The sequence below is a fragment of the Microcaecilia unicolor genome, chromosome 2 (genome assembly GCF_901765095.1).
Source record: "Microcaecilia unicolor chromosome 2, aMicUni1.1, whole genome shotgun sequence".
NCBI classification, from domain to species: domain Eukaryota; kingdom Metazoa; phylum Chordata; class Amphibia; order Gymnophiona; family Siphonopidae; genus Microcaecilia; species Microcaecilia unicolor.
This window is the reverse complement of record NC_044032.1, coordinates 496,338,532-496,362,207: the sequence shown is the minus strand read 5'-3', so window position 1 is coordinate 496,362,207 and position 23,676 is coordinate 496,338,532. Positions and strand designations below refer to the sequence as shown.

At 39.2% G+C, this 23,676-nt stretch overlaps 1 protein-coding gene across 1 annotated transcript; it reads left to right on the top strand.

The window, feature by feature from the left end:
* Positions 1-1,264: 1,264 nt before the first annotated feature.
* Positions 1,265-20,107, top strand: GPR78 (G protein-coupled receptor 78). The gene is made up of 3 exons (XM_030192587.1): positions 1,265-1,932; positions 2,510-2,623; positions 19,870-20,107. Exons 1-3 carry the CDS (start codon positions 1,265-1,267, stop codon positions 20,105-20,107), a joined length of 1,020 nt encoding a protein of 339 aa, XP_030048447.1.
* The last annotated feature ends 3,569 nt before the right edge of the window (positions 20,108-23,676 follow it).

The window sequence follows — 23,676 nt, the reverse complement described above, 5'->3', positions numbered from 1 at the left end:
AAACATAAACATATAACATTTTATATTAATTATATACATATTGGCACGATTTTTAAGTCAGCCTTAATAACAGAACAGCCCCTAGTTCTACACCAATTTGTAAAAGAAAAGCTCTTAAACTATTGACCTTTAAACCCACAGCAAAAGAAGAAAACAAACACCCTCTTTTCAAAGTCTTCTTGTGAAACCAGACAACCCAGTCAAACTGCCAGAAATAAACGAGAGAGTGAAATCCCGCTCCAGTACCGAACAGCTACCCCATTGCACCCCAAAAAACAAAAACAAACCCCTGAGCCAGAAACCAAAGACAGAAGGAGTGTGATGGGGGAAAAAAAAACACAGCAGTGTCATCCATTAAAGAGAGGTATCTTTACTCGCTCTCAAACTCTCTTGACATCATCCCCAGTCCCGACCTGGATTAAGCAGACATCTCAGCAAACAACCTTTCCCGTTCCCTTTCTCTTTTTTTCCGCTCACCCCCACTCTTACTCAAACCCTACAGACACAAAACCAGTTAGAAACTATTCAAAGCGGAAACATGGAGCTGCCAAGACAATATGCATATAAAGCATCTCGAATGGAACTGGGGATACCAGCCTTTAGCTAACGTCATATTAAAACCGGCTTTGAGGAGCTCTATACCCTTATTACATTAACTGGCCACACAAGGACTGAGCTCAGTGTTCAGGGTTTCATTTTGGCATCGTAAGTTAGTATACGGTCTTAATTTAAAGGCCAAGGGTACAGTAAGAGAGCGGGTTCCTTGCACGGTCTAGTGTTTAGGCTGTCTCTGCGCATGAGTCCTGGCAGCCGAATATGTTGAAGGTGTGCCTACTGTATTCCAGCTTCTGACAAGCTGTTCAGAAAGCTCGGTGCAATCTGCCATAGACACAAGGAAAGGGAACGAACCGCTGAGTACACGTCTCACCCGGGGATGATCAACCAAACTAACAGCAATGGCTCAAAAATGTAACGAAATAACCCAAGGAATACAAAGATAACTGCGTCTCGAAGCTATTCCATGTGTCGACTCACAAGCTGATATGACCGAAAGGGGATGGAAAGGTGATCGGTGTTTCAGAACCTTGGATAGCAGCTTTCTCGCTGCTTTACAGGCTTTGCTGTTTCCCCAACACCTGCATGAGAACAGAATGCAAATCTGGTACTATATCAGGCACACAGGTGAGCTGAATGGTTCCATTTCTCTTCACGCTTTCACACACACAGTGCTGTGATTGAGGTGCTCATGGCTACCTGTTAAGAAATGGACTTGGCGGAAGTTCTGTTGACGATTTTTCTGGTCCTGGTGCTCATCGTCTCCCTGTTGTCGAACTTACTAGTGCTGCTATGTTTCGTTTACAGTACCGAGCTTCGCAAACAGGTCCCTGGGATATTCCTGGTGAACTTATCTCTTTGCAACCTGCTACTGACTGTCTTAAACATGCCTTCTACCTTACTGGGAATCCTGAAAAATCAGCAGCCCTTCGGTGACTGCATTTGCAAAGCTGTGGGCTTCTTGGAAACTTTTTTGACTTCTAATGCCATGCTAAGCATGGCAGCTCTTAGTATAGATAAATGGATTGCCGTCGTGTTTCCATTAAGTTACACTAGCAAGATGAGGTGTAAGGATGCTGTGATTATGGTGGGCTACTCGTGGATTCATTCCCTTACCTTCCCCATGGTCTCTTTGTTTTTATCTTGGATAGATTACAGCAACGTTTATGCTTCTTGTACTTTACATCTGAAAGAAGAATCCGAGAGGAGAAAATATACAGTATTTACCATCGTTTTTCATGCAGCCAGTTTCATGCTCTCCCTGGTTATATTGTGTTTCACCTATTTAAAGGTTTTAAAGGTAGCACGATTCCACTGCAAGAGAATAGATATCATTACAATGCAAACACTAGTTTTGCTGGTTGATATCCATCCCAGGTAAATGTTATTTTAAATTGTATCCCTGTTTCCAGTCTGACGTTGCCAACTATTTATATAGCAAATGAAACCCCGAGAGCAGAATGTGTTATGGTATGTATTCCGGATATATTAACATTCCAGCAGTACTTCGTGTCCTTAAATGGGCAGCATTTCCATTCAGATTTCAAAAAAACTACAATTTTTTTTTATAAAGCTATCTTCTGTACCCCCTCATGCAAAGCATGTTCATTGGGAATGTATTTGAATTACATCTGGTTGCTTTTTGAATATCCCACATACTAAATACAGTTTCTGTCGTAGTGGAGTAGAACAGGATTCTATGCAATCCCCTTTTCACTTATTTTGCAGTATAACCATATGGCAAATATTAGTGATTTGGTCATAATATTAACAAATGCATGCAAGATGGCAATATTAATGCTGCTACTTGACGCTGTAGCTATGTAGTTACTTGAAAAATCGGATTAGTGCTACATTTTCATCACTACATGTTGTCATCAGCTATCCTAAAACTGTAAATACAACTGTATCTTACTCATACCTTTCCTTATGGTAATGTTATTTCACTTTTTAGTGTGAAGCAGCGCTGCCTCAGTGAACAAAAAAGGAGACGGCAGCGAGCTACAAAGAAAATCAGTATTTTTATAGGATCTTTCGTGGTCTGCTTTGCTCCTTATATCATCACCAGGTTAGTACAGGTTGTTGTTACTGTATACTAGGACCCATCAAGAGAACCATTAATTTGCATTTTAATGCTATCGATCATGATGAGTGAAAAAACTGTTACCATTCCCCCAGCACTTGAGCACTGTCATTAATGTGGCTTTTTAACATATTTTATACACACGTAGTTCTAGCAGAACAGTTATGAGCAGTTCAGTTCGGAATCCTTGTAGTGACCTCAAAAAAGTTTCACTTTACAAACACTCGTCATCAAGACGAAGTATAACAGCAATAACCTGCTTCCCTATTCGTTTATTTCAATGTACTGCATATTTAATTTAGATTTGGATAAGGGGCTAGTGTGACTTGAAAACTCACCCATTATAACGTATATGCTTTTAGTCCTGTAAAATGTACAAGAAAGCATCAAAACTCTAATTTTCTGTACATTAAAACTTTTAAAGGTAAACATTTCTAGGACAGACCGAATTCATGACTTTCTTCTGGTAGGAAAAGTGGCTAAGATTCACACACCATCTCATTTCTTGAGAGCATCAGTATGGCAAATATACTTCTTGCCCATCCAGCTTATATGTTGACTCATTAGAATGGTGTTTAAATTAAAACATGGCATTATTAAATTTCAATTTAGTTAACAAATGTCATTTGTTCAACATATTTTTATAGTGAGGAGAAAAGCTATTGATGGTGTTTGAGTAGGAAGCAGTTTTATTTCTTTAACTGCCTTGGAAACTGCTGTATGGAGTACTAAAATAATTAGAATCCTACCTATTTAGTTGAAGTTTAGCAAATGGAAATTTAAAGTCATTCCATGCTCACTGTTTGTGTCCTTCTGGCTTCTATGTGACCTTACTGTTCTCAGCTGGGTGCTTATTTCTTCTGAAATGTGCTTCATATAAACTTTCATGTCAACTGCATGCTTCATAAACAACATACAAAGAATCTGCAGCTGAATCTGTAGAATCTGAGCAGTAAGTGGTGGGCCACTGAAATGGCTCCACTGTCTTTTAGAGTTATACAGTCTTTTACAAAAATCCACACAAAAAGGTCTATTTTAATCAGGGCACACTATTAGATATGAAAAAAAGCATTAAAACATTACAGAAATGTGACAAAAGTATATAAAAAGGACAAGAACTGAATTTAAGCACACGTTATGATTTGTTGTACTCCCATGTGTATCTCTTTTTCATACACCAGTCCAATCCAATCCAATGCATTTAGTATTATTGCATAGAATCTTTGATAATTCATCAGGTCTTTTTCAATGCTATTCTTCAATTTAAGTATGTTATCTTGTTATTTATTGGTGTTTATTACAATTACAAATTCTTTTCTGGGATGAAAAGGAAATTCTATAACCCGGGCCCTTATATTAAAACATTATGCACATAAATGTACAGAATACAATCATATATGCATGTATGTGCACTCATACCTACATAAATGTTAATAATTTGCCTAAGAACTATTCTGTAAATATGTGCTAAATGGAATGAGATAACTTCCCTATGGGGATATGCTAGAGAGGCTAAGGCTTTTCAGCTTAGAGAAGAGCTGGCTAAATGGAGAAATGATAGATGTCTATAAAATACTGAGTGGAGTGGAATGGGTAGCTGTGAAGTGATTGTTTATTCTTTACAAAAATGCTAGGAGTAGGGAGCACACAACGGAGCTACTATGTAGTACATTTAAAACAAAATGGAGAAAATATTTATTCACTCAACATGTAATTAAACTCTGGAATTGCCAGAGAATGTGGTAAAGCAGTTCGCTTGGTAGGGGTTAAAAAAAGGTTTGGATAATTTCCTAAAAGAAAAGTCCACAAGCCATTATTAAGATGGACTTGGGAAAATCCACTGCTTATTTCTAGGATAAGCAGCATAAAGTCTGTTGTCCTTTTCGAATCTTGCCAGGTACTTGTTTGGATTAGCTACTGAAGGAAAGATGATACTGGGCTTCATGGACCTTTGGTCCGTCCCAGTATGGCATCATTTACATTCTTGCATAGTATGGGCAGGACATAGGCTAGGATCCCTACAGGTAACTTAAAGAATATTGTAAATTATTCATATTTTCCCTGCGTTTAGGTGCCTGCAAATTATGCCTAAATGTTGGCTGCAGTGATACAGGGTTATGCTAATATTCTATAATAAAAATTAGGTACCTACATTCCATTATAGATAGAATAGGTTCCTACTCCCAACCCTCAGGGTGCCTTAATGGAGGAACCTGGTTATAGAATCGCCCTCTTAAGACTAGATTCTATAAATGGATCAAAAAACTCAGCACTGAAAAATGTAAGCACTGTGCTATTATATAAAGGATCTGCATCGTTTATAGAATAGCACTAACTGCCAGATTCTATAATCACACCTTAATTTCCATGCAGAAATTGAAGCATATTCTATAACAACTACGCAAGACCTAACTATCTTCCGAAGACTACTAAAAACTGACCTGTTCAAGAAATAACCATCCTAATTTACTAAATAATAAGACTGATCATGATCTAGACAGAACTGAACTTTTATCACTAGACTGACTCCAACCCAATCTATTACTAAGGAACTTATATGCAATTACCATACCATATTCTTCTTTACCATGTATGTAGGCTCCTTAATGCAATACCACTTTAATCATTATGCCGAAAACAACTTAGCTATAATTGATAACCTAACATATGTTACATATGTTACAATCCAATCTATCATTCATGAACCTATATGCATTACCATAATGTATTCTTCTTTGCCATGTATGCACGCCACTATGGCAAATGTAAGCCACATTGAGCCTGCAAATTGGTGGGAAAATCTGGGATACAAATGCTACAAATAAATAAATAACAATGTGTGTAACTTAATTGGTTAACTAACTAATCAGTGCTGTCAATTGGATGTTAACAAGCAATTATCAGCACTAATTGGCATTAATTAAGATTTATGCACAGAACTAAGTAAGGTCCCCTTTTACAAAGATGCATTAGCATTTTTAGCACACATAAAAGTAAGTAAGCACTAAACATTAGAGATGTCCATATAGGTATCTCTAGAATTTAGTGCATGCTAATCATTAGCATACTCTAAAAAAAAACTAGTGTGCCTTTGTAAAAGACCTGTTAAGTGTATTCTGTAACATGGTTCACATAAATTCTAAGTTATATAGTTGAAAAGGGGGCATGGCCATGGGTAGGGTGTGGGCATTTCTAAAATCTACGCACATTGTTGTAGAATACACCTTTTAGGTGTTGGGATTTACGCCAAGTAAAACATGGCATAAATGGCCGCAACTAAATTTGGTTGTGTGAAGAGGTGCTCAGCATATACTATGTACCATGCAGAAATTTAAGCCTATTCTTTAAAATGTAGGCATACTTTAGAGAATATGCTAGGCGTAATTATTTCTCCTTGTGGAATTTTCAGGTGCCATTTATAGATTCTTGCCCTCACTGTATAAATGGTGCATAAATTAGGTACCGATCGAGTCTATTCTGTAACAATTCAAGTAAATTCTGGGAACACCTCCAAAACACCCTTGCCCATACCCCCCTTTAAATTATGTGCTATAGTTCTATGCATAGCATTATTAAATACAATGTGTGCATAATTCTCACTTAAGGTCAGTTAACACCAACAATTGGTGGTTAGCAATCAATTTATTGGTACTGATTGGCTCAATTAATTAAGTTATATGTGCAAATTGGCAAGGTGCGTTGATTTGAATGCGAAACTTTAGTCACCATATATAGAATCCGGGGGTTAATGTTTAATTGAATCACAAAATATATTGTATTTTGCATTAAAAATTATTAAATTCACTGAAATCAGTGTGCTATAATGTAGCCATTATTGGAAATGTATATTTCTCTTATCCGGTGACACAAAAAGCAGAAGAGATGAAGAAATCTATATGAAGATGAATTTATTCAACCAACAATGCCCGACACAGGTGGTGTTTCGCCCACACATGGGCTGCCTCAGGAGAAAATTATGTGGAGAACTGGATAGCTCTTCACATATGTATTGTGACTCATATTACTGCAATCATATGACAAGGGAATCCAGTCCTCCAGTGTCATTGCTTAAACAGCTGTTTTAGAAAAGATGCTGGAGGATCCACAGATCCATCGTGTGGATTCCCTTGTCATATGATTGTACAAAATTTAAAGTATTTCTAAAAAGATAGGTCTTTAAACATTTTCTAAACAGAGGATATGAGCTTATTTGCCTTATAGAAATTGGTTCAGAATTTATATATACAACCTGATAATGGAGAGTAGAATAATGTTGCCAGGTTAGTGCAGGAATGCCCACTCTCCACCCCATGTAAGGTGATCGTGTCTTGCTTGTGGCACAGAAAGAGTAATATTGGATTTTGGAGTTATAATCAGTCTCTCCTTCTTGCTTAAATGAATCTATAGAGTGATTTTTAAAAGGACAGAGTGGTGGGTTTTATTCCTGAGAGTGTTCACTTTCTATTCATTGTCAGCGAGATAAAGTTGTCCATGTATGCTCCCATAAAGTCGGGTGTTAATAAAGTTAATTATATCAATTGTGATTATGGCATTTCCAGGATATGTTTTATCTTGCAAGGACCACCATGAGAGGATTCAGATATTTCAATCTATGAAGGGGAAAATATATAATAGTCTGTCAATATCCTCAAATCATCAATATTGTACATATATGTATTGTTTTTGTGTGCTCATATGTGCACAACTGCATAGTGAGATTCACCAGTTCAGCTTCTTGTTGCTTACGTTTACCATGTAGGCTATAATTTTGCCTCTCAGGTACACCTTGGCTACCTCCCAGTATACAATGTTTGTCACCTCCCCAGTATTATTATGGGTAGTATAGTCCCACCAAGCATCCATTAGTGCTGGTGACCCTGAAGGTAGGTCTTCAAATCCTCTAAGGTGTCACACAGCGTGTTTCCACTCTCTAAAAACATCTTCACTTTAGCCTAGTATTGCACAACAAATTGTATACCTCTGTTATGTAGTTCGGATCAATATGGGGCCAAAGCTGTTCAAGATCTGGCAAAACAAAATTTTCAAAAACCTGAATATGTGGGTCCACAGTTTCTGGCTGTATCCATGATGATTTCATCCATATTTGACTAATTGTAGTTTCTTCAGAACCTTTTTCTTGGTCTTTAAAGTATAAAGCCAACTTACACTTCCCAGTAAGTTTAAATAAATACACTTGTACTTCAAATGGATTGTAGGGCATAGAAGGAATAAATGACAATCCTCATGGAAGAAATCTGAAAGATAATTTATCTAGATAATTAAGTGAGTGAAGGTGGCCATCAAAGCTGTGGCCACTGTAAAGTATGTTCCCATGCAATGACTGCTCATCAGTTGATGCATCCTACATCACGGTGATATGTCAAATTAAGAAAGAAAACTAACAGTGTCCACCACTGCTGTACATAGAATGTTTTTAATCTATTATAAAGAAGGAGAGACAAACTCAGAAGGCTTTGTTATTAGTATGAGAAGAAGCAGATCTTTTATTAACAACTTACCAATCAAGAACACAATGGCTATTTCAGATTCAGAGTACAACAAGTCAAGTCTAATCAATGTGAACAGGCCTCAGGCTTTTTCTCATAGAGAGTAGTACACTGGTCACAAGACGTGAATGCTTAGTAATACATCTCTGTTTTCTAAAGCCTTTTTGAGGCCTAGCTTTTCCATATAAGCTTTCAGGCAAGTGTGCAGTCTGATATACGGTCCCCTTATAGTCATGACCAGCATGGACTATAGGGTCCATATCTACAAAAAACAATGAGGTCTGAGATCAACATTCTTATACAAACTATGGGCCCTGTTTACTAAGCCTCACTGTAGGCGCACTAGTGTTTTTAGTGCTCGCTAACACTAGAGACACCAATATGTTCCTATGGGTGTCTCTAGTATTAGCGTGCACTAATTTTTGCATGCACTAAGGGCCCATTTTACTAAGCCGCATAGGTGCCTACGTGCGCCCAACGCATGCCAAAATGGACTTCCCGCCCGACTAATGTGTGGCTCTTGCAGTAATTTCATTTTTGGCATGCATCTGCTACGCGTGTCTGAAAAATATTTTTTATTTTTTGGCGCACGTAGCGGACGTGCAAGTGGCATCTGATGCACGTGCAGAGGTCATTACCGCCCAAATTCTTTACCGCTAGGTCTATGGCTGGCGGTAAAGTCTCAGAACTAAAATGGACAAGCAACAATTTTGATTTTGCTGCACGTCCATTTTCAGGAGGGGGGGGAGGCCTTTTTTACAGATGTGCTGAAAAATGATTCTGCATGCGCACAAAACCCGCGCCTATACTACCGTAGGCCATTTTTTTAGCACACCTTTGTAAAAGGACCCCTAAAACCACTAGTGTATCTTAGTAAACAGGACCCTGTGTGATGTGATGTAATAAAATCCACCTGATGATTGGCACGACCATAGAAAATAAGACAAATCATATATAAAAGACAACAGGTATACAGAATAAGGTTTGAGAAAAGAGGGTATCCATCAAAACATATATGGGAGAGTTATCTTAAAGCAAGAGCATCAAATCGAGAACAGCTACTTGCCTCAGGCAGCATTAAACCAATTCCTGATCTAGCTGGCCCACTGCACTATTCCCATCTTGTAGGCCAGATTCAGAAGGTAATCAGGATACCTGAGAACAGCTACTTACCTCAGGCAGCATTAAACCAATTCCTGATCTAGCTGGCCCACTGCACTATTCCCATCTTGCAGGCCAGATTCAGAAGGTAATCAGGATACCTTGGTACATCTCGGAGGGACACCTTTGTTTTAAAAGATAATTGGTAGTAGCCTACTCAAGCGGTAAGAATCTACGTGATTAGTTGGTACCTTCTGCCCTACCTGATGTAACAGTCTCAGATAGAGAAGTGCAGCACCAGGGCCACCATAGTTGTGGTAGACGCAGTGTGTGCATACATTGTATGAACATTTCTACATTTGCACATCCCCAAACACAAAAGTAATATATATTTATTTATTTTTGTTTATTTGCTGCATTTGTATCCCACATTTTCCCACCTATTTGCAGGCTCAATGTGGCTGACATTGTTCCGCATGACTATCCCCATTCCAGAGTTAGAGATACAAGTGGTGATACATAGAGAACATAAATAACATAGTAAAATTAATCAAACAAGTATGAAGTGATCACAATTTGGGACCAGAGAAAAAGTGGTATTGCATTAGGGTTTATATGACGGATCATTGCGGTATGCTTTGGTGAAGAGGAAGGTCTTCAATGATTTCCGAAAGTTGGTTGTCAGGAATTTTTTTCACACCAAATGGTAGTGCATTCCATAGCTGCGTGCTTATGTATGAAAAGTTGGATGGATGTGTTAATTTATATTTTAGTCCTTTGCAGCTGGGGAAATGGAGGTTCAGGTGATTCCAATTGTAACACATACAATGTCATCTATATTATTATATGCCCCTGTTCTCTCCTATATATTGGTAAGACCAAATGTATGATAAAGACAATTATAGAACCACCATAATGTGGTTACAGCACCCCTTGTCGAGCACTGGAATCAAGCTGGGCACTCTATTACGGACTTAAATTTTTTTTGTGGCTCTTTGTTATAAGTACATAAGTAATGCCACACTGGGAAAAGACCAAGAGTCCATCGAGCCCAGCATCCTGTCCACGACAGCGGCCAATCCAGGCCAAGGGCACCTGGCAAGCTTCCCAAATGTACAAACATTCTATACATGTTATTCCTGGAATTCTGGATTTTTCCCAAGTCCATTTAGTGGTGGTTTATGGACTTGTCCTTTAGGAAACCATCTAACCCCTTTTTAAACTCTGCTAAACTTCCGCCCTGGAATCGCACCACCGACTACCACTCGGCGTGCAGCCTGATGTAGTATTATTACTATGGTTCCTCCTGAGGAAGGAGACGAAATGCCGATCAGCATCGGGGAACCGGCGATTTGATGTTTTCAAACTTGGACACACGTTTCCAGCCTCCACAATTTGTGGGTTTTGGATATTCCCAGTGATATTTGTCTTTAATAGGAAACATCATTGTGGCTGGAGGAATATTCCAATTACTTACGTATATGGTGTAACACCTATAAAGTTGTTTCAGCTACACAAAGGACAATGGATACAGACTATACGCAGGTTTCTATTTATAGAACCAGCGTTCATGACGAACTTATTGGTTGATCAATAAGTATCAGACTGGTATATGTACATTGTATTGATTTATGACGAGCTGTATCATCTTTGTGAGAGGTACTTGTAGTTGTACACTATTGTTATGTATATGGATGGATGGCAGGAGCGTGTGAATGTCTGAGTGAGATATTATAGCGTATGTAGGTTTGTATGGATGATTGATATTTATTGTTAATAAAGTAAAAGATTTTTTCATATGTTCTGGAGTCTTCAGTAGTTATGGATATATGTAACACCATACCTGTATTTTGCATACAGTTTCACATATATGTTGTCCTTTCATTACTCTGTAATTTTTTATTATTGCATTTTTTATTATTGTATTTTTTACAATAACATACTTAGGTATGTTTTAAATACTTGACTACTGAAGCAGGAAATCCTTTGCCAAAACACAGACTGTGTCAAGTCTTTATCTCAATCAGTGGCGTACCAAGGGGGGGGGGGCGGTGGGGGCGGTCCGCCCCGGGTGCCAGTGGGTGGGGGGTGCTCCGCTCCCGCCGCCTCCCGTGGCCGTTCCCACGGCGCCGCACATTTAAAAACCCGGCGAAGCAGCGTCACAGGCAGTGCCTCGTGCCCTGCTTGTAAAAAAAATAAATAAAATCTCCTTCCCCTCCTTCTCCTCCTCGTCTTGACGTCTTGACGTCGACTCGGGCCTTCCAATCAATTTGATTGGAAGGCCCGAGTCGACGTCAAGACGTCAAGACGAGGAGAAGGAAGAAGATTTGATTTTTTTTTTACAAGCAGGGCACGAGGCGCTGCCTGCGACGCTGCTTCGCTGGGTTTAACAGGACTGAGGTGGGGAAGGAGAGGGGTGAAAGGGACTCGGGTGGGGGTGTTCAGAGGGGAGAAGGGGACTGGGGTGGGGGTCTCAGAGGGGAAAAGGGGAGGGGAGAAGGGGACTGGGGTGGGGATCTCAGACAGGGGAGGGGAGAAGGGGACTGGGGTGGGGATCTCAGGGGAGAAGGGGAGGGGAGAAGGGGACTGGGGTGGGGGTCTCAGAGGGGAAAAGGGGAGGGGAGAAGGGGACTGGGGTGGGGGTGTTCAGAGGGGAGAAGGGGACTGGGTGGGGGTCACAGAGGGGAAAAGGGGAGGGGAGAAGGGGACTGGGGTGGGGATCTCAGACAGGGGAGGGGAGAAGGGGACTGGGGTGGGGATCTCAGAGGGGAGAAGGGAAGGGGAGGGGAGAAGGGGACTGGGGTGGGGATCTCAGACAGGGGAGGGGAGAAGGGGACTGGGATGGGGATCTCAGAGGGGAGAAGGGGACTGGGGTGGGGATCTCAGAGGGGAGAAGGGAAGGGGAGGGGAGAAGGGGACTGGGATGGGGGTGTTCAGAGGAGAGAAGGGGACTGGGGTGGGGGTCTCAGACAGGGGAGGGGAGAAGGGGACTGTGGTGGGGTCTCAGACAGGAGAAGGGGAGGGGAAAAGGGGACTGGGGTGGGGGTGTTCAGAGGGGAGAAGGGGGCTGGAACTGGGGGCTGAAAAAAGGGGCAGAGAGAGGGGACAGATCCTAGATGGAAGGGGGAGCGAGAGGGAGGGCAGACCCTGGATGGATGGGAGAGGGAGGGCAAATGGTGGATTGAAGGGGCAGAGAGAAAGGGCAGGCAGTGGATGAAAGGGATGGCAGAGAGGGCAGACACTGGATGGCAGAGAGAGAGAGAGAGAGAGAGAGTGAAGACAGATGCTGGATGGAAGGAAGACGGTGAAAAGAAGATGAGGAAAGCAGAAACCAGAGACAACAAACTGTAAATAAAATATATGTTTTTATTTTTTTTGCTTTAGGATAAAGTATTGTAGATGTGTTAAATGTTTATAATAGAACATGTAAATAAGGTAATCTTTTTATTGGACTAATTTTAGTACATTTTGACTAACTTTCGGAGAACAAAACCCCCTTCCTCAGGGCAGGATAGGATACTGTAACAGCACTATACTGTACTGACCCGAGGATGGAGGTTTTGGTCTCTGAAAGCTAAATGTATTAGTCCAATAAAATGGTATTATTTTACTTTCTATATTTGTTTTATTTCTATTTGTTAATTTGTAAAGTGGTGATTGGTACTTGTTAGGTTTTTTTTTTCAAATTTACATCTGATGTCTTTATATTTTGCACAGTACTAGGGGACAGTTTCTGTTTCTGTGGTGTTGCATTGTATGCAGAGTCTGGCATTGGGGGTTCAGTTTAATTTTTGTCTAAATAGAAAGTTTATGATTACTTATTCTATAGTGGATTAGGGTGTATCTGTGTTTGTGAAAAAGACATGGCTTTCAGTTGGCATTGACTGTGCAGGATTTACGATCTGTACTATTCTGTCTGGTTTCGTTTTACAATAGGTGAATTGATGTTCTAGTGCTCACTGTAGTGTTTAAGATGCTTTCCTTTTCCTTGTGTGACTCGTAGAAATGACTGCTTATGGTATGGTAGAATTGCTCTATAGGTCCTGAGTGTTTTGTATTCTCGGCATGCCTAGTACTGGATTGGGGGAGGGGGGTTGTTAAAAAATGACCGGCCCCGGGTGTCAACTACCCTAGGTACGCCACTGATCTCAATAAATATACACTTTACTACAATCAACCTCCGGAGATCAATTTGTTTGGTGGCCTACATCCCATCCCTACTCCTTCAGCTGGCTAGTACTCAAGAATCATTCAAAATTGGCATGATTCTCTAAGATCAAAGTGTACAGCTACTGATGTCACCCATCCTGTCACCAGGGCTGATATTCCGATACCTATACTTGCAAGCTGCTGAAAAATGTTGTGATATCTGGTAGAATATGTTATAAGATGTGATACTCTGGAGATTGGGAGACCTCTTTTTCTCCATGCAACTACTATCCTAACAATTAGCATTAGAAAGGTGCCACACTGAAATGCTAGTAAGCTTGTTTTCAAAGAAAAAGAAATAATGGCACCTTATTGTAGATCTGCATTGGGGAACACCCAAGTTCTCTTGTTCCTTTTAGTCAGTGTCCAGGCTTCCTGGAAACCAAAGAAACAACAAATGAAAAAAAATAAAAGAAAGAGAAAAACATCAAAATAGACAAAACCGAACCATCTGTGAGAGAGAGCAGCTAACACATATCAATTTACAGCAACCATATTGGAACACTTGCTGTGTTCCAGTTTTTTTTAAATTATTTATTAATTTCAAGTTTTACAAGCATTTTACATCTTGAGTAAGAAAAACAGTACATAAATTCAAAGTGGTAAATCCATAGGAAAATAAAAGAAAAATTATACAACTTGTATTAGACCATAATAAGAGTGGGGGTTGGAGCCTTCACATACTCAGGAGATGAGATTCAAAAACATATTTTAAATAAGCACAGCTTAGCAAAATTAAACCATTTATTCCTATTCTGTCTCTCTGATCTAATGCTCAAGGCTAATCATTACTGCCTAGTCTCAGCATGTATTAAATTATCTTTTTCTGAGTAATAAATTGTTTTAAATGTTCAGGAATTAAAAAAATATATTTAACCCCTAAGTATTTGATGTTACATTTACACAGGTAATTCAGGTTGAATGAAGCTCCCAGGGCTAAAGTTGCAGATCACAGTGCAAAAAACTCTTTTCTCCTAACTTGAGTCTGCTTAGTAACATCTGGGAACACCCAGATTGGTTTGTAAGTTCCTCAATGCAAGTTTCCTAACAGATTGCAAGTCTTGGTGAAATATAAATGATACCAAGAGAGTTTGGCGCTCAGTTATTTCTGTTAATGAAGATTCTAATAGATCTGATGCATTAAGATCACGTTGCTCATGTTGAATGTTTTGTTCATCTTCTTTCACCTTTTTTACTGGAATGTAATATATTTTATTCAACGGATGCATGTTATCTTCAGAAAATTTCAAGTTTTCTATTAGATATCTTTTAAAAATTTCCAGTGGAGTGTAGATTGGAGTCCTAGGAAAGTTCAATAAACGGAGGTTTAACCTCCTATTAAAATTTTCAAAATATTCCAATCTACTATGTATCAGAATGTTATCTTGTATCAGTTTTACAGTGGTTTCCTTCAACTTAATATTTTCATCAGATAAATGGTTTATCTTATCTGTAACATCACTTTTCATCGTGGCAAAAGCAGAAGATAAAATCTGAACATTATTCACAAGGGATTCTATCTTACTTGTTGATGACAAGACAGTCTGGAGTATCCCCCATATTGCCTCAAGCGTTATCGGCGCTGTTTGAGCCTTAGATGGTAAAAGGACCTCGGCTGGAGACTCCGCAATAGGGCCTAGTTGAGACACGCTCCTCCATCTTTGCGGGATTGTGGTTCACCTCTATGGCTGGCCCTGTGTTCCAGTTTTGAATTGCTGGGCTTTCATGAATAGCTATTGACCATGCTCTTTTTTTCTGATCTCATATTAAATGAATCTAGTTGTTTTCAAAAAATGTAAATGTGCATTGGGATTGGAGAAGTTGGCATCTGATAGATTATCATATAATGTACAAAATTTTAGCTTTGGTCCATAAAGTGCACAATATAGGTTCTCCTCAGTTTCTGTTTGCTATTTGATTCTATATACTCCATTGTGTGCACTTTGTCCAGCTCAGCAACATCATCTGGTTATTCCTTTTTGTTGGCAAGTTTTTTTTTTGATACTTTCTGAAATTCATTGTTTAATGCTGTTGGCCTACTCTTTGGAACAACCTCACCTTGGCTCTATGTTCCAAGATCTCATTACAAATGTTCAAAGTCTTTCTAAAGACACATTTATTTCAGAGAGTTTGTAACATTTAGTCTGTCTGTCCTGGCTGGAGTTGGGCACTGGGGGCATGGGAACACAGTAGCTGGAAGATTTCTTTTATTCTTCACTTTCCTGGTCCAAGAACCGACAAGAGGGGGAGTCAGGAGCAGCTGGTCCAGGAATCGACAAGAGGGGGAGCCATTTTGGATCTGGTGCTTGGTGGCATGAAGAGCATAGTGCAAGAGGTGGCGGTGTTGGATCCCCTAGGAAACAGTGATCATAACATGATCAAGTTTGAAATACTATCTGGGATGAACCCGCAAAAGAAATCTACTGTAGCTGCATTTTAATTTTCAAAAGGGCGACTATAATAAAATGAGGAAAATGGTTAAAAAGAAAGTAAAAGGATTGGCTACAAAGGTTATGACACTAAATCAGATGTGTACGTTATTCAAAAATACCATCTTGGAAGCCTAGTCCAGATGCATTCCACGTATTTACAAAGGTGGAAAGAAGAGAAAACATCAGCCAGCATGGTTAAAAGGTGAAGTAAAAGAGGCCATTACAGCCAAAAGATTGTCTAAGGACCCAAATGAAGAAACTAATAAGTAATATAAACACTGGCAAGTCAGATGCAAAGCATTAATAAAAGAGAACATAAAGATAAACTTGCTGCAGAGGCAAAAACTCACAGTAACAACTTTTTCAGGTACATCAGAAGCAGATAGCCTGCAAGGGAATCCATGGGACTGTTAGATCACGAAGGAGCAAAAGGGGCACTCAGGGAGGACAATGCCATAGTGGAGAAACTGAATGAATTCTTTGCTTCTGTCTTCACAGAAGAAGATGTAAGAGATCTACATATACCGGAAATGGTTTTTAAGGGTGATGATGCAGAGGAACTGAAAGAAATCTCAGTGAACCTGGAAAATGTACTGAGTCAAGCTGATAAAATGAAGAGTAGTAAATCACCTGGACTGGATGCCATACATCCAAGGGTACTCAAAAAGCTGAAGCATGAAATTGATGATCTGCTATTAGTAATATGTAACCTGTTGTTAAAACAGTCTGTAGTACCTGAAGAATGGAGGTTGGCCAATGTGACACCGATCTTTAAAAAGCGTTCTAGGGGTGATCCAGGAAATTATAGACTGGTAAGCCTGATGTTGATGCTGGGCAAAAAAGTGGAAACTATTATAAAGAATAAAATTACACAACATGTAGATAAACATGGTTTAATAGGACAGAGTCATCATGGGTTCAGCTGAGGGAAGTCTTGCCTCAACAATTTGCTTTATTTCTATGAAGGCGTGAATAAACATGGATAAAGGCAAGCTGATTGATGTAATGTATGTAGATTTTCAGAAAGCTTTTGATAAAGTTCCTCATGAGAGACTCCTGAGAAAATTAAAGAGTTATGGGATAGGATGCAAGGTTCTGGTATGGAATAGAAATTGGTTATTGGACAGAAAACATTGGGTAGGGTTAAATGGTCATTTGTCTCAATGAAGGAGGGTGAACAGTGGAGTTCCACAGGGATCTGTATTGGGACTGGTGCTATTTAACATATTTATTAATGACATGGAAATCAAAATGATGATACAAAACTATTCAAGGTTGTTAAAACACATATGGACCATATGGACTGTGAAATATGGTGGGAAGACCTTAGGAAATTGGAAGACTGGGCATCCAAACGGCAGATGAAATTGAATGTGGACAAATGCAAAGTGATGCACATTGGAAAGAATAATCTGAATCATAGTTACCTGATGCTACAGTCCACCTTGGGAGATCAGTGCTAAGAAAAAGATCTGGGTGTCACTGTAGATAATACACTGAAATCTTCTGCTCAGTGTGTGGTGGTGGCCAATAAAGCAAAGAAGATGTTAGGAATTATTAGGAGAGGGATGGTGAATAAGACCAAAAATATTATAATGCCTTTGTATTGCTCCATGGTGCGCCTGCACCTTTAGTATTGCACTCAGTTCTGGTCGCTCTATCTCAAAAAAGATATAGCAGAATTAGAAAAGGTTCAAAGAAGAGCAACCAAAATGATAAAGGGGATGGAACTCCTTTTGTATGAGGAAAGGCTAAAGAGGTTAGGGCTCTTCAGCTTGGAGATGAGATGGCTGAGGGGAGATATGATAGAGGTCTATAAAATAATGAGTGGAGTGGAATGGGTAGACGTGAATCATTTGTTTACTCTTTCCAAAAATACTAGGACTAGGGGGCATGCAATGAAGCTACAAAGTAGTAAATTTAATACGAATCGAAGAAACTTTTTCTTCACTCAACATGTAATTAAACTCTGGAATTTGTTGCCAGAGAACGTGGTAAAGGAGGTTAGCTTAGTGGGGTTTAAAAAGGGTCTGGACGACTTCCTAAAGGAAAAGTCCATAGACCATTATTAAATTGACTTGGGAAAATCCACTGTTTATTTCTGGGATAAGCATCATAAAATGTATTGAGCTTTTCTGGGATCTTGCCAGGTATTTGTGACCTGGATTGGCCACTGTTGGAAACAGGATACTGTGCTTGATGGACCTTTGGTCTGTCCCAGTGTGGCAATATGTACTTATGTCTACAAAATCCTGAGTGGTGTAGAATGAGTAGAAGTAAATCGATTTTTTACTCATTCCAAAAGTACAAGGACTAGGGGACACTTGAGGAAGTTACATGGAAATACTTTTAAAACAAATCAGAGGAAATATATTTTCATTCAATGAATAGTTAAGGTCTGGAACTCTCTGCCATTGAATGTGGTAACAGCGGTTTGGACAATTTCCTGGAGGAAATGTCCATAGTCTGCTATTGAGACAGACATGGGAAGCAACTGTTTGCCCTGGGGTTTGAAGTATGGAGTGTTGCCACAATTTGGGTTTCTGCCAGGTACCTGGCTTGGCCACTGTTTGGAAAACAGGTTACTGGGCTAGATGGATCATTGGTCTGACCCAGTATGGCTACTTTTATGTTCTTATGTTAATTGAAGTTTTTTTTTTCCTGCACTAAGTTGGGTAGATATTCTACCAGCAGCAGTTTTTTTTAATGCTGACCATGGCCAGATAAATTATTCCCGTATATTTAGTGCTGGATCATATCCTGGCAAAACAAAACTAAAACTAAGACATTTTGAGCTAGACCTGTTTTTATAATGAATAAGGTACAAAAAGATGTCCTAAATAACCAGATAACCACTGTTTCACTAAAAGGAGCGTGTTGGACATGAGGGGAAGGCAAGGCAGGGTAGGCAATGCGGCGGCGGCGGCGGCAGCGGAGACCGGTGCTGGACAAGGCTTCAACTGGCAGGGCCACAGAGGAAATTGATGGGGGGGGGGGGCAGGTGCCTGTGGTTTCATATAGCTACGCCACTGGCTCACCTATGTCCTACCCATGCTCTATGTTCATTCATTCATTCTCACATGTAATTTCCTTGTCATTTTTCCAACATAACATTTACTATAGGGGCACCTTAAGATGTACACTACATAATCTGAGTGGCAATCTGTCCTTGTTCTCAATTTTAAAAGTTTTCCATCTACTGGATTCACAAAATTCACACACTTGATAGTGATTGCACACATCCTGCACCTCCAGATTTATGATGCCACTTTCACTCATGTCAGATGCATCTTCTCTCTTAGCCGGTAAACTTCCAGGAGTCAAAATTGATTTTAAATTCCACACTCTATGGAAAGCTACGCAACTAGTGGTCGCCAGGACATGTGCAATCACCATCGAGCGTGTGGATTTTGTGAATCCAGTAGATGGAAAACTTTTTGAAGTTGAGGTCAAGGACAGCCTGCCCATGCTGTACCTATGTGTATGCCCCCTTGCAAATATGCACTATTTAAGTAAAGTGGATATTTGCAGATGAGCACTTATGCACACTGAAAGCAGTTGCATGGATAAGTGCACATATATGCACATAAGTGCTAGTATTCTAAACACTTTTACATGCAAGAGGAGTGTAAATGTGGGCATCTAGATTATGGAATTGCCCTCCACATGCATAGATGTCAAATGTTGCTGCTGTATGTGTAGCTACTGGTAGTGAGTATTTTACATATTCAGCACTGCTGTCTAAGCCCATACAGAGTCACTTAGTGTATGTATTGGTTTGAATATAGTGGATGGTATATTAAAAAAAAACACTCACCACCACCACGATCCATATATATCTTTATGTGTTTTAGAGGAACTTAATATTGTATAAAACATGGCAACAGAATGCTTCTATATCATCATAAATGTATAATAGAAATCAATATGCTCTCTACATTGTTTGCACTGCTAAACTTTCCATTTTTTTTTTTCTTATCAGGTTGATAGAGCTCATTCCTTTTATGACAATAAACTGTACCTGGGGGATTGTAAGCAAGTGCCTCACTTACAGTAAGGCTGCATTGGATCCATTTGTGTATTGCCTTCTACGTCAACAGTACAAGAAAGTTCTGCTCGACATTGTGAATAAGATATCCAAAAGAGATTTGTATCCTTCCTCTGGCTACAACAGTTCTCTTGATACAGAAAATGATTATTGCCTCCACAGAGCAAACTGAAGTCGCAAATCTTGTTACACTTCCTGCTTTTCCATGGTTGCAAGTTAGCATTTACAAAAGACAGCAAATACTGAAAAATAATATGCTCATTCACTACACCAATATTTTATAAAGCATAACCCCAAATCAAGGGTCTAGTTTACCAGTCGACAGCACTTTACTGGCACTGCACAACTGGTAATTCAAAAAAGTTAAGGCAAAGGCAGCTGACATATCAGCCTGATGTATTTTAGTTCTTTTCCATCAACCTCTCGTTAGTACAACATCAGATGGTTGAAGTTCTTAGAACCAATATTAGAACTAGTCTATTTGTAGCTTACTACGACAAGCATCCTACTTACCATATCCAAAGACAATGTAAAGCATTGTTCGTATGTCGACGTAAGTGTGTTGATGTGCAATGTTGCTGTATAAATTATTGCATTGAAATATCTGTAACTAAACCATAAAACTATATCACGTTGCTGCTGACATTGTTGTCAGCAAAGGCAGCAACTTTTAAAGCATTTTGTCAAGCTCTTTTAGAGAACAATAGCTTTAAAATATATAAAAAAAAGTGCAAATGCCAGTTACTAATCCACATACTAAGGACACGATAATATGATGCTGTAGGAGCATGAAAGTTGATGGATCCTTAACATCCAGGGAGGCCATATATTCAAGGGTGAAACAAGCAAGCATTATTAATCAAAACAAGGTAAAAACAGAAATGGGCACCAAGCTATTATTTCCCGCTTTGCTTGGTAAATTAATTGTAGCACCAATACAGGCTAAATATTTGTATGTAGCATAAGACTGGACCCTGTGTATAAGACGTTTTTAAATCTTAAGCCAAACAGACTGATTTACCAAGCTTTTTTTTTTTTTTGCTAATTCCATAGATACAGAGTTAGAATTAATATCTTGCATTAATGTATTAACAACTTGGGGAGGGGTAGTTATCAATGTGAGCTACTGTTAAGATGTTAACCCCAGTTATTAGTAACTAGGTCTCATTATATAAAGTGGGGCTCTGTAAAATAGTATGAGTTAGTTGTAAATTAACATGTTTTAATGGCCGCCCACATTGATAGTTATGCCCCTCAGTGTCAACTAGGCCTGTTTACTAATAGTGCAAATTAAAGTGCAAGAACATGTGTTAATGCATTAAGGGGCCCTTTTCCAAAATCGTGTAAGGGCCTACACGCATCCAGTGCATGCCAAATCAGCATACCACCCAGCTACCATGTGCCCTGGGTGGTAATTCTGATTTTGGCGTGCACCAAAAACATGTGGTATAAAATATTTTCTATTTTCTACCACATGGTGCTTACTCAGCGATAAATGGTAGTGGGCACGTGTTGAATGCTTACCACCCGGATAGAGCATGAGACCTTACTGCTAAGTCAATGGGTGGCGGTAAGGTCTCAGACCGAAAATGGATTCATGCTGAATTTTATTTTGCCAAACATCCATTTTCTGGACCTTTAAAAAAAAAAAAAAAAAGGCCCTTTTTCCAGGAGGCAGCAAAAACTGTCTCAGCATGCCCAAAAGACGTGCTCGCACTGCCGCAGGCCACTTTTTGCTGCGGCTTAGTAAAAGGGCCCCTATGGCAGGTTGGTAAATCTAGTCCATAGAACAGGTTTTTAATTTTATAGTGAAATAATAATTTAGGGGTATATTTACCAAAGAGCATTAGGGTTCTGCACCTAACACTGGTTCACATCTAAATACAACACACATTGGGGTGAATTCTACATACAGTGCTGAAAAAAATTGGTGCCAAAAAAGCTCTATTCTATAAGCCACAAGTAAAGTTAGGCACAGTTTATAGAATAATGCTTATGCCTAGGAATCGGGACTAACTTTAGATGTGGCCATTTGTACCAATTGCCCCTGTTCTACCCATAACCCTCCCATTTTTGTGCTCCCATTTTTTTTTTACTTGTATGTAAAATTTAGGTGCAGATCCCATGCCTACATTTAAGCACATAGATTCCAATTAAATCTAATTAGTGCCAATAATTGCTTGTTAAAGAAGCCAATTATTGGTGCTAATTAGCTCACTAATTAATTAAATTATGCTCACAAATTGGGCATGTCCCCAAATTTGCATCCGTGATGGTTGGAAACTTTTATAGAATTAAGGGGATTAAGTGCAAGAGCTTTGCAGTGACTGTTGGGGGCGTGTTGAGAATTCCCCCTGCAGTTTCCAAACAGACAAGTTCTTGAATGCATGCCACCTATTGAGATGGCATTAGATAACCCACGTTAACTGCACATTTGATAGTCTCTCTCCGCTCATACCCCACCAAGTCCCTGCCCACCCCCTCCCCCCCATGCTAAACAGTTAGCACTGGACTTTTACCTTACCGGCTGGATTAACACACTCTGGGTGTTAGCACGGGATAGCACTTACAATTAACACAAGCTAACACAGTCTCTATTCGCTTACTGCATCTTAGTAAACATGCCCCTTAGTTAGATACTGGAATTATGGAGCGGAGAGGGGCAAAAGAGGAGAAAACTGGGTACATTTTGAAATCAGGGATAGCCTTGTGGCAGGCAGCCTTAAAGATGAGGTCACGTGTACTTTGTTTTAGTACCTAGTGAAAGGAAAAAAAAGAGTACACCAGGCTTTCATACCTAGAAATCATTTCACTGCTTGATGAGAGGTTCAGAAAACCCTCCAAGTTATGTATTTATATTGCAACTCATATAAACATTTGAATGTACTGTCATGTATTTTCTATTTTTGTGCATATGTAACATTCAAGATAAAGTATTTGTATATAAAATATGTTATTTTCTCCTTTGTTTTGCGCTATACTGCAGAGACTGTGTGTTAAACTTTGTTTTTATATATACATAGGAACTGCATTAGCAGTGATTGGGTTAGTATTTTCTTCTGGAGGAGGAATCATACATGTAAATCTGTTTTAGATTTAATTGTTTTTGTGCCAAAAAGAGTTTTGATAAACTATGAATTTTCTCATTGAAAAGAAGCAAATCTATCAGTTTCTGTGACTTTAATGATATCCACACTGCTATAAAAATGTGATGACTAGGTAGAAATATACATTGAGTACAGTTTTATGTAAATGTCTCTCAAAACAATCTGAAAGCTAATAAAAGTTTTATTTAAATGTTTTATATTTTTATCCATTAAAATGGTTATTAATTCCCGGGCAATGTGATCTAAGAGGTCCTCAAACTGAGGCACATGAGTGAAAAGAAAGAGAGCAATGATTTATTCACCTCTGATGTAGGCCTCCAACCAATCTTCCTAAACATAGAATTCCGTAAAAGTAACATAGCAGCATCTGTTAACTAGCGATGTGTCATGAAATAATAAATGTTATGGTAGTGGTAATGCAACATGACACATTCCAATGCAAAAAGTCATTATTATTTCCAGATGATGCACAGCTGTGATACACCACGGGATACTGCCAACATTTAGGGGTAAAGTTACTAACATGCATTAAGGTAATAATGCATACTTTATGTCAACTAATATATGTAAATGAATATCACAACTTGTGTTAGATTTTGGAAACTGCATTATTTATAGAAAGATAATACCTGGT